The sequence below is a fragment of the Oryctolagus cuniculus genome, chromosome X, assembly GCF_051225735.1.
Source record: "Oryctolagus cuniculus isolate XC-2025 breed Fujian yellow rabbit chromosome X, ASM5122573v1, whole genome shotgun sequence".
Taxonomy (NCBI): domain Eukaryota; kingdom Metazoa; phylum Chordata; class Mammalia; order Lagomorpha; family Leporidae; genus Oryctolagus; species Oryctolagus cuniculus.
This window is the reverse complement of record NC_142888.1, coordinates 12183576-12194676: the sequence shown is the minus strand read 5'-3', so window position 1 is coordinate 12194676 and position 11101 is coordinate 12183576. Positions and strand designations below refer to the sequence as shown.

At 50.4% G+C, this 11101-nt stretch overlaps 1 protein-coding gene and 1 pseudogene across 1 annotated transcript; both read right to left on the bottom strand.

The window, feature by feature from the left end:
- Positions 1-1927: 1927 nt before the first annotated feature.
- LOC103347319 (melanoma-associated antigen B5-like) lies at positions 1928-3021 on the bottom strand (annotated as a pseudogene).
- Positions 3022-4808: 1787 nt separating this feature from the next.
- Positions 4809-7472, bottom strand: LOC100348178 (melanoma-associated antigen B1). Its single transcript, XM_070066385.2, has 3 exons — positions 7333-7472; positions 6465-6527; positions 4809-6127 (listed from the first exon to the last, which is right to left on the bottom strand). The coding sequence occupies exon 3, from the start codon at positions 6075-6077 to the stop codon at positions 5076-5078; it is 1002 nt and encodes a 333-aa protein (XP_069922486.1). The 5' UTR covers positions 6078-6127; positions 6465-6527; positions 7333-7472; the 3' UTR covers positions 4809-5075.
- Between the last annotated feature and the right edge of the window lie 3629 nt (positions 7473-11101).

Below are 11101 nucleotides of genomic sequence, written 5' to 3'. Positions count from 1 at the left end.
TTTTAAAAATTTTTTAAATATTTATCTTGTTTACTTGAAAGACAGTGTTACAGAGTGTGGTGGAGCCAGAGGGAGAGGGAGAAGGAAAGGCAGAGGGAGAAAGAGAGTGGTCTTCCATCCGCTTGTTCACTCCCAAATGACTGTAATGGCTAGAGCTGAGCTGATCCAAAGTCAGGAGCCAGGATCTTTCTCCGTGTGTCCCACGTGGCACAAGGGCCCAAGGTCTTGGTCCATCTTCCACTGCTTTCCTAGGCCATAGCAGATAGCTGGATTGGAAATGGAGCAGCCAGGACTCGAACCGGTGCCCATATGGGATGCCAGCATTGCAGGCAGTGGCTTTAACCTGCTATGGCACAACGCTGGCCCCCTATAAGGGATTTTCTAAAATACAATATATGTCAGAAAATCTAGCGCTCTAAAAACACTTAATTAGCTGAAATTCACCTTAAAAAGTAAAATCAGCTTTTCCCCATTCGTGCTTCTGTTATTTAATTTGGTCTCCTATTTTTTAAAGATTTATTTATTTATTTATTTGAAAGTGAGATTTACACAGAGAAAGGAGGAGAGGTAGAGAGGGAGATAGGTCTTCCATCTGCTGGTTCACTCCCTAATTGGCCACATGTTTGGAGCTGTGCTGATACGAAGCCAGGTGCTTCCTCTGAGTCTCGCACATGGGTACAGAAACCCAAGGACTCGGGTCATTCTCTACTGCTTTCCCAGGCCATAGCCGAGAGCTAGATCGGAAGTGGAGCACCTGGGATTCCAACTGGCATCCATATGGGATACTAGCACTGCAGGTGGCGGCCTTAGCCACTAAGCCACAGCACAGGCCCCAGTTTGGTCTCTTCAGCACATGGACATATCACACATCTCCCAGACTTTTGTCAAGGACTACCATTCCACACACCTACTCTGTTTTTATTCATTGGTTCCTATACCAAAATCTAGCCATGCCTTAGATTGGCCAAATTATACCCATGTGAATTCTAGAGTGCCCCCACTTTTTTTTTTCATTAAAGATTTATTTTATTTATTTGAAAGACAGAGTTACAGAGAGAGGAAGAGACAGAGAGGTCCTCCATCTGCTGCTTTACTCCCCAGATGGCCGCAATGGCCTGAGCTATACGGATCCAAAGCCAGGAGAAAGGAGCTTCCTCCGGGTCTTCCATGTGAGTGTAGGGGCCCAAGGACATGGGACATCCTCCCCTGCTATCCCAGGCCATAGCAGAGAGCTGGACCGGAAGAGGAGCAGCCGGGACTAGAACTGGCGCCTATATGGGATACTGGCGCTTCAGGCCAGGGCTCCAACCTGCTGCGCCACAGCGCTGGCCCCTAGAGTGCCCTTTGAATGTAGCAGGCGTTCTAGTTCCCCAGTTCATGTCAAAACATGCCCACTTTAGTGGACTCTGTGCCTCTCATCCCAAAAGCATTTGACCCTTAGTTTGCAGAACTCCCTAGAGACAGTATGTACGAAACAACTAGAAAGCCAGGCTTCCTTCTACACGGAGATAACAGCAGATACTTCCCATTCATGCCTCTGATGGGATTAAATGTGTACCCTAACTGCATACGAAATCCACATTCCAGTAACTCAGGAATGGCTGATTTTGGAAATAAGATTTTACAATTGGTGACTAAGGTAAAATGATCCCATGAGGGATGCCTTCCTGCAGCCGAGTTTCAGCATGGCCCAGCCCTGGCCATCATGGCCACTTGGGGAATGAACCAGAGGATGGGAGATTTCACTCTTCCTCTGTCTCTTCCTCTCTGTCAATCACTGTGACATTCAAATAAATAAAATGCATCTTTAACAAAACAAGACACTAAAGGAAATGAGGAAAACCGAGATGGGTAAGTTTTTTTTTAATGTTGCATTAGCCCAACCCTTGGTCTGTGAGATTCTTCCCCATTTTAAAGGCAGCTCCTGTCATGGTGGCTTAGGTTCTCTTCTGGATAGCAAATGTCCTTGGATTTGAGTAGGAGTGAGGAAGCAGCTGGACATGTGCATGACCTGAGTCTGGCTCTGGCAGTAGCTCCTGGGGTGGCAGCAGTTCCGACTCGGGCTCTCTCTTCCTGATCTCGCAAAGCCTCTTCATACTGGGATGGGAAGGCAGTAGGCACGGTGTCACGGGCCTTGGCCACAAACTCCAGGAATTTCATTTTGCTGGTTTCAGCATGGGCTTTTGGACCCCACAGGAATTCGTAGCGTGCAGGATCAGTGTCAGGCAGCCTCCGGTACTCCAGGTACTGCAGCCTCACTAAATCCTTGGTGATGAGCTTCCTGGGCTCTCCGTAGATGAAGTGCTTCCTCCCAGCATAGATCCGCATGGTGTTCAGGAATTTCCAGACGTCTTCCTCGGTGGCCCGGTTGCCCTTCATGAAGATCACACCCAGGAGAGTCATCAGCAGACCGGTCTTGGGTAAGCCCCTGCCAGGGCGCACCCTCCCATTGTTGGGCAGTTTGAGTTTGCTGACGAGGTCATAGGATTGACAGGTTGAGTTGATTTCCTTCACTTCCACCGCAAAGAGAGCCTCAATGCTGCGAGAGGCTCCCTGGAGGATTTCTGCAAACAGGTGTGGGCACTTGGTGTTAACCACCATCAGCATGTCTGCCTTCATGATGGGCTGTTTCATTTTATACTTGTAGAGCAGGAACTGCTCCAACAAATCCACCTTCGTGGCTAAAGCATCACTGTGTGATCTGTCAGCGGAGGGTGTGACCCCCGAGGAAGGTGGCTGTTGCTCTTCCTCGCCTTGGCTGTCGTCACCCTCATGAGGTCTTGTGTCAGGAACACGTCCAGAAGTCGTGCTGGTGGAGGGAGGGCTGCTGGGTCTTGGGGGAGGGGTACCTGACACAGCAGCAGATGAGCTCCGTGGAATGTCCTCAAGAACAGAAGAAGAAGAGGAGGGCTCTTCTGCCAATTCGGTCCCTCCCTGAGCTGCCCTGTGAGCCTGGGGGTCCTGTCCAGTATGGCGACTTTTCTTAGGGGCACGGCCCTTGCGCTTATGAGCCCGAGGCATGATGATGTCGTCAGGGCCAGCAGGCGGGCGTGTGCAGACTAGGTGAGGTGGACTCCCTGGAGAATGAGGTTGAGAGGGTGTGTGTGTGCCTTCACCACGGAAGTTCCACCACGGCTATTAGGAGAGCTACATTTGCAGTCGTCTTTGAGGGACCTGCTCTAGGAGAACACGGGGCTCGTGTGCTCGCCGGGTCAGCCTGTCCTGTGGGCAGCCTGTGGAAGAAGAAGGCGTGAGTCTCGGGCTGAGCCTGCCACGCGTGCTTCAGGCACACTGCGTGACAGCCGCACAGGCTGCCGGTCTGCTGAGTTGAGAGGACCTCGTGATTCACACTCAAGACCGTCACATCAACAGATGACAGGTCCTGGAAATCATTCCCTCTGCTGATCTGAATTGGATTGCTCAACCCTCCCTGGAACCCCCAGAAGGGAAATGAAGGGCGCTTCCCATCCAGGTGCTTGCAGTGCTGACTTGTCAGTAGGGAATCTCCTACCCTGACCTCTTTGGATTCCCTAGTCTTCATTCTGGGCCATTGCACTTGCACAAGGGTCCTGGGACCCCCATGCCGTTTGGTGAATGGTGGCTGCAGACTCAGGCTCTCGTCTTTCAGAGCCCTAATGTAAATAGTGATTGGCAGCTTCTGCTCCACAACCCTGCCCCGTGGCTTTCAGGGCAGTGACCAGACTCTGATGGGCCTACTATTTGGTGGTGGGAGTTGCCCTCAGTATTTTTTGAGCCCACCTGCTTTGAGGCCTGGCCCCTCATACTGAGTACAAAGTCATTCTGAGACCCTCTGCCCACCCCCAGGACCGAGAGTCTTCTCATCCCGTCATACGTGTCCTAGGTGTGCTCAGGCTGAGGGCGAAGACTCCGTGATGGTTCCACTGTTATGGAGGGTTGGCTCCCTTAGTCCCCAGGGTACTCACCTTGGCCTTTTCAAACACTTGCGAATCCTGCAACTGCCAAGTTGAGGCCACAGCCCTTGGACTGAGTCCCTCACCCTCTGTGACGTCATAGGAGGAAGTAAGTATGTCACATCCTGGCAACAACGCCCTGGTGTCACAGATCTGCCCGCAAGTGGGGGAGGGGCGAGTGGTCCTGTCAGTTCTGAGGGGCAGGGCTTCCTGTGTCCCCCTCACCCCCCCAGGGGCCTCCTTTTATCTGCTGGTAGGGCTGGGCCTCCTCCATTTGCTTGCTTAAGAAACCTCCCAGCTGGGACAAGGACCTCACATCCTTGAGAGGCTGCTTGCTGAAATCAGCCTGACAGTGCTGCCCAAGGCTCCCAGCATTGATGGCAGGGCCAGGCTCTGGGTCAGCTCACTGTTGAGAATCTGCGGTCCCCTCAGATGACGTGCACTGCGCTATTCCCATCTGCAGTCTCCTCTTCTTAACCTCTTTTTCAAGTTTATGTCTTGGGGAGTATCTCCCTATCCTCCTAACATAGGGTAGCTGCTGCAGGACTCAAATTATCTGGGCAGTGGTGGGATCCTTTTCTCACAATTTGCATTATTGAGGGCATTTCCAAACAGTAGGTGCTCAATTAATGCCTGGAGAATCATAATAAAATTAAAATGACATCTCTGAGCAGGAAGTCCAATATAATACACAAAATTTGATACACATGTTAAGAAAACAAGCCATATCCAAGTGGGCACCATTTAATTTCAAAAGAGCCCTAGTGTTGTTTAAGCATTTTGCGATTCTGTTACCCTGTCGTGTTCTTACATGTTTCCATGAATGTACCTATCCCGTTGCTGTGTTTTCTTATTCTATGGTTAATCAAACACACACACACACACACACACACACTAAAGGTCTTTCGATTTATTCAGAAACAGCAAAACTCTTTGTCATAAATCTGAGAAACAGTCATGAAGGTGTGATCCATGAGATTCAGAAACAGACTTTGCAACAATGTAAGCTTTGAATGAACAGGAATAACATTTGAAAACAGGGGAATAACATTTGAAAATACCTATTTTGTCGCCTCCAGCCTCTGTTAGTTAGAGCTTTGACTACCCTCTTCCCACTAAGTGAAAAATGCTGCTCAGACCTCATTAGGTGTGGGAGGACCTGCGGGACTTGGCCCTAGAACCCACCCTGGACCTGGCAACCGTGGAGGCCCTGGCTACAGCTTGCAGTTCTGCTCTCTCTTGCTCATCTCTTAAAGCCTCCTCATAGAGATCAGGGTAGCAGCGAGGGACAGTGTCATTGATCTTGGCCAAAACTTCCAGGACTTTCATCTTGGTAGTTTCAGCATGTGCTCTGGGACCCCACACGAATTCATAGACTGGAGGACTCCTAAAGCGCACCTGACGGTACTCCAGGTAATTTTCCTGCACCAGATCTTCGGTGATGAGCTTCCGGGGCTCCCCAAAGATTGAGTGCCTCCTCCCAGCATAGATCCCCAGAGCATTCAGGAACTCCCACATCTCCGCCTCAGTGGCACGGTTGCCCTTCATAAAGATCACAGCCAAGAGTGTCATCACCAGCCCTGTCTTGGGCAGCACCCTTTCCCCACTGACCTCATCCTCACTGGAGAGGCTGAGCTTGTTGATAAGGACATAGGAGCGACTAATGGGGTCGACTTCCTCCAACTCGAGGCCAAAGATCAGCTCAACACGCTCAGAGGTTCTCCTGAGGATCTCGGGGAAATGCTTCTTATACTTTCTCTTGACTACCTTCAGCATGTCTGCCTGCACGATGGGCTCTCGCTTTTTATACTTCTCCATGATGAACTGCACCAGCATACTCGCCTTCCTGTTCAGAGGATCTCTGAGGGAGACCTGGGAAGAGCCTGCCCTATAGCCCTCATCTACATCCGAACTGGCATCAGAACTCCCTGCCTCAGGAGAGCTAGACGCTCGGCCTCTCAGACCCCCCTGGGCAGCGCAGGATCTAGGGGAGCTTGGGGGAGTTCCCTCACGAACGGGAGAGGAGGAGGGAGACTCTTCTTCCTCTTCCCCAACGGCATGGGCAGCCTTGGCACCCTGGGCCACACTGCGGGTCTGCTGGCGCTTCTTGCGAGCTCGGAGCTTGCTCTTCTGTCCCCGAGGCATGACCACTGCAGGCGGCAGAGGGCTGGCAGCAGAGCGGGCAGGGCAGGCACCTGGATGGGGGAGAGTGTCATCGTGTGAGCACTGAAGTCGAGGTCCTCACCTCGTCCATGGTGGGAGCTGCGAGTGCTCCCATCTGCTGCCCGGAGGCTTCCCCTTCACCTCAAGGCTCTCACCTCCCATGGACTTGGAGTTCGGCCATGAGGGGCAGCCTCAGCCTGATAGAACTGCCCTGGAGTCTGTCTCCAGGGCTGAGAGCAGGGGCAGGTCAGGAAGCTCAGCTCCCGCATTCAGGAGCCGCTGTTCAGTCTTCCCTTAACTTCCTCCCCTTGGCCACCACTGTGTCTCTTTACTTGAGACCCGGCCCCTCCCGCCAAGGTCAGCGCTTACCTGACAGGCAGCCCCGGGAACCGAGTGTGGACCTCTTGGTCCCACCTGCGCGGATTCTGCAAACTGGAAAATGCAAGAGCGAGTTGGGGTCTTTGGGGTTCCGGAGCTGCCCTGGAGGAGCCCCAGATTGTCTGTCCTCAGGCTAGCTTGTGACTCTTCCCCGACCAGAAGCCTCCACTTGGCTGCTATCCTTGAGGAACTGGGCGGCAGTGGGGTCAGAAAGACGTCTATGCCCGGGCTTCCCCAGGGGACAGTAAGGAAGGATTCCAGGGTGCCTGGGTGCCGCGCTGGGTGAGCATGGTCCCGGCACTCAGCAGGGCCCTCAAGCTGATTGTGCCCACGCTGTGGAAATCATGCCCTGCTGGCCTGCCGCCTCCCCCTGCAACTGAGCTCCCACACCCCGACTCTCTGGAGGAGACTACGCGGGCGCATCGGAGTCCTCAGACTCAGCGGGCCCTCCCAACGCAAGGTCCGGGGTTCCGTGTAGCGCCGTTCCCCGGCCCAGCGGGTCATGGACCCTCGCCCTGCCTCTGCTCTTGTGGCTTCAGCGCCGTGGGGCCCCCCAAACCCTCAAGTGTCCCGAGGATTCCCTTCCTTAGCTGCAGAGGCCTGGGCTAACCCCTTCAGCGAGCCGAGTCCAACCCTGGAGGAAGCCTTTATTCCCTAGGCCGCCATGGCGGAGAGGGAGCGGGAGCAGGCCGGGTGGGGTGGAGGGGTGGGGTGGGGCGGGGGTGCTGCAGGGCCGAATCCCGCCCGGGCTCTGGGCGCGGTGGGCAGATTTCTCGTGCTTTCTCTTTCTAGGGGCAGGGATTGTGGGTTTCGGCGGGGTGGTCCCCACACTTGTACGCCAGGTAACGCGCCGACACACCTGAAGAGACCTGTGAAGATGCCTCAGATAGAGGCCGCACCTCTCAGGGCAGCACCCCACAACGGCCTTTTAGGCGGAAGTGGGGGTGGCCACTTCCGGCCACGCCCTCTGGCCCCTCCCCAGGGCGGACAGGGCGGTGCTCTGGGCCGCAATTCCTTCCTTCCTTCCTTCCGGGGAGGGAAGTGTGGAGCGGTTCCGGGTTCCGGGTTCCGGGATCCGGGTTCCGGGTTCCGGGTTCAGGGTTCCGGGATCCGGGTTCCGGGTTCAGGGTTCCGGGTTCCGGGTTTGGGGTTCAGGGTCTCAGGTGGGGCGTGGTCCCAGAGAATTCCAAGCATGCTTTTGTTGTCAGGCAGCTGGGCCCGAGGCTCCTCTCACAGCTGAGCCTAGCCGGCCAGCCTGAGACCCTGAGCTCTCATTTTCTTGTGGGCGCACCATTGCAAGTCCAGTGGAGCCCGAGCCCTGCGGTGACGTGTGGGTCCTCCCGAGGCTGATGGGGGAGGTGTGCGGCTTTGTGGGGTCCATCTTCGGGTGTGGATGGTACCCTCGGTTCTCTCGCACTGTATCATCTGGACTCCTCGTCGTGGGGGAGCCCCGCTTCTCTGCTGACGGGAGACCAGGCCTCGACCCACGACCTCCAGTACCTGAGCCACCTGCTGTGGAGTGCAGGTGCACCTCATGTGACCACCGCTCCCTGGGGCCTCCAGACCTGGCTGCTCTGGGTAAGTGGCTTAGGCTGTGGGAGGGCGGACTGGGAGGGAGCCAGTTTCTTTGGAGCTGTGCAGCCTCTGAGTTCTTGCTCTAGGTTCTCCTGCCCACTGCTGGAATTCGCCTTCTGATGGGAATCCGTCCCTTTTCTCCGCCCGTGCCAGCGAAATCCCCAAGGAGTGGGCGTGGGCGTGGGCGTGGGGTCTCCTTGTTGAGACAACTGTCTCTGTGTGTCCTTCTCTCCACAGGACTGGATGTTTCAAAACGTTCAGGGAAAAAAGTTCTACCTTTGTTACATGTGATAACAGAGATGCTTTGCTTGTAATGTGTTCAGTTCTTTATATGCTTTTTGATGATGATTAATGAGTCAGTCTTCATGCGGTTCCAAGCTTCCAGGTGGTTATGAGCACAGCGTGTGGACCTATAGTGCTAATTCGGGTGGCATTGCTGTGTTGATAGCCCACACAGTACGGGTGTGTGGGGTCTCAGTTGCTGTCTCAGAGTGCTTCAGTGCAGCAGGAGAAATGCCTTGTCCCGAGGCACAGTAGAAGAACGAGGGTTACTCATTCAAAGTGTTCTTCTAGCTGATAGTGAAGTCTTCCAACTTGTATTCCCTTCAGATTACGCCTTAACCACCCTCACTAAAGTTAAAACTCAATATAAACTTAGTATTATTCAGAATTTCATTTTTGTGTTAGTGTAATTGTAAATATAGTTTTACTTAATTTTATTGTTTGTAGAAAGAAAGTGTTTCTTTTTTCTTTTAAGTTAACATAATTATAGATGGGAATATTTATGGGATATAGTGTAATATTTCAACACACATGTACAGCATGTACTGACCAAATCAGCATGATTTGCATTTTAATCTCCTTTGCATTTCTTTGTGTTTGATAGCTGCTAGTTACTTTCTTTCAGTCTTTCATCAAATATATAAATTTTATTGTAAATTGTAGTCACCCACTGTGCTGTCAAACACTAGAACTTTTTCCTTCTGTGCTACTTTGTTTTCATACTGATTCTCCAACCTAATTCTTTCAATGTTTCCCTTCCTGTGCACTCTTCTCAGTATGTAGGATTCAGATCAACAGTTTTTGACTTCCACAGGTAAAAGAGAATATATGCTATTTATGATTTGTGTATGATATATAACCTAATATCCTCCAGTTCTATCCACTGCTGCAAAATATCAAGATTTCATTTTTTGTTATGGTTACCGTGATTAAAGTTTTCATTTTTCTTAACTCTTATTTACTTGGAACCATTGTTATGATGTGGATTGGCTATGCATTTCATCCAGTTTACAACAATGGTGGTAATGCCATATGTTTGTGTATTACTCTGTACTCTGTTGGGGATGCTTTTGTATTGCACCTTTACTGTGTTAATTGGGGATTTTACAAAATGGAAATTTCCCCATAGTGTAAGTTCACTGAAAGTTATTATCATGAACCACTTTTGAGTGTTTTTTTTTTTAAGAGATGTTTTCTGTTACACATGATCACATACTTTTTCAGTAACATAGTGATTTCCAGTTGACAGGATTTTCTAATGTGATTTCATTTTTCTGTTTCTTGAACCCAACTGTTTCCCCAGTAATTTTTAGATTGGATTACTATGAATTTATTTAGGATATTTTTTTCCCTATGTGAGTGAACTTACCTTTAGTATTATTTTTTTAAAGATTTATTTTATTTATTTGAAAGACATAGATACAGAGAGAGGTAAATACAGAGAGAGAGGTGTTCCATCTGCTGGTTTACTCCCCAGATGGCCTCAACAGCTGGAGCTGCATAGATCTAAAGCCAGGAGGCAGGAGCTTCTTCTGGGTCTCCCACGTGGGTGCAGGGGCCTAAGGACTTGGACCATCTTCTACTGCTTTCCCAGGCCATAGCAGAGAGCTGGATTAGAAGAGGAGCAACTGGGGCTAGAACTGGCACCCATAAAGGATGCTGGTGCTTCAGGCCAGGGCATTATCCCACTGTGCCACAGCCCCGGCCCCCTTTAGTGTTATTTTTTAAAGATGTATTTATTTATTTGAAAGACAAAGGGAAACCGACACAAAAAGCTCTTCCATCTTCTGGTTTTTCCCCATGTGACCACAACAAGTGGGTCTGCTCCAAGCTGGAGCCAGGAGGTCAGGGGTCATGCTGTCTTCTAGATAGCTTGCAGGGGTTGAAGTACTTGAGCCACCCTCTTCTGCCTTTAAGGGACAGTACTGGCTTGCTAGATTATAAGTGAGGCAGCCAGCATGAAAACCAGTGTTCAGATAAAGGATGCTGGCATTGAGATAGCAGCTTAGTTCATTATGCCACAGTGCCATCTCCTCTTAAGTGTCATTTTATTGGGGTATCCTTATCTAGGCTTTGTATGAAGGAAAGCTAGCTTGTCAAAATGGTTAGTGATTCTCAGTCTTTTTGTAAGATTTGGAAGTATTTAAGTGAGATGATGATTAGCTTTTTCTTCACCATTTGATATAATAAGCCTTCTGACTGGTCCTCAAATCTTTTGATGATGCCTTGGGTTTGGACTACAGTGTTAGTTTCCTTGTAAGATTTCTGTTTTTTTTTTTTTTTTTTATGAACCAACTTAGTCATATCTATTTTGCCAAACTGCTACAATTTTTCTTATATAGAGGCGTCATATTTGTAATGCAGTTATTGTTACAAAATTATTAGGAGTGTTCATTTGGCACTGTGGTTAAGATGCTGCTTGAAATGCCTCCATCACGTATCAGAGTGCCTAGTGATTCTGCTTCTAATTCTGCTTCCTGCTAATGCACATCTTGGAAGGCAGCTGGATGGCCCAGGTAGTTGGATTCTTGCCTCCCATGTGGGAGACCAGGAATGAGTTCCATACTCTTGACTCTGGCCTAGCCAATGCCCTGTAGTCGTGGCCATTTGGGGAGTCAACCAGTGGATGGAAGATCTTGCTCTCCTCCTCACCCAACACTGTTTCTCTGTATTTCAAAAAAGACCCCAAACATTTTAAAAAGCAAAATGAATAATATTTTAAAAATTAAAATGATCAAATATATGCAGCAGTACAGACAAGAGAATAAGGA

What these genes read in the sequence shown, in the direction of transcription:
- LOC100348178 (XM_070066385.2), bottom strand. Translation starts at nt 6,077, where the DNA reads ATGCCTCGGGGACAGAAGAGCAAGCTCCGAGCTCGCAAGAAGCGCCAG.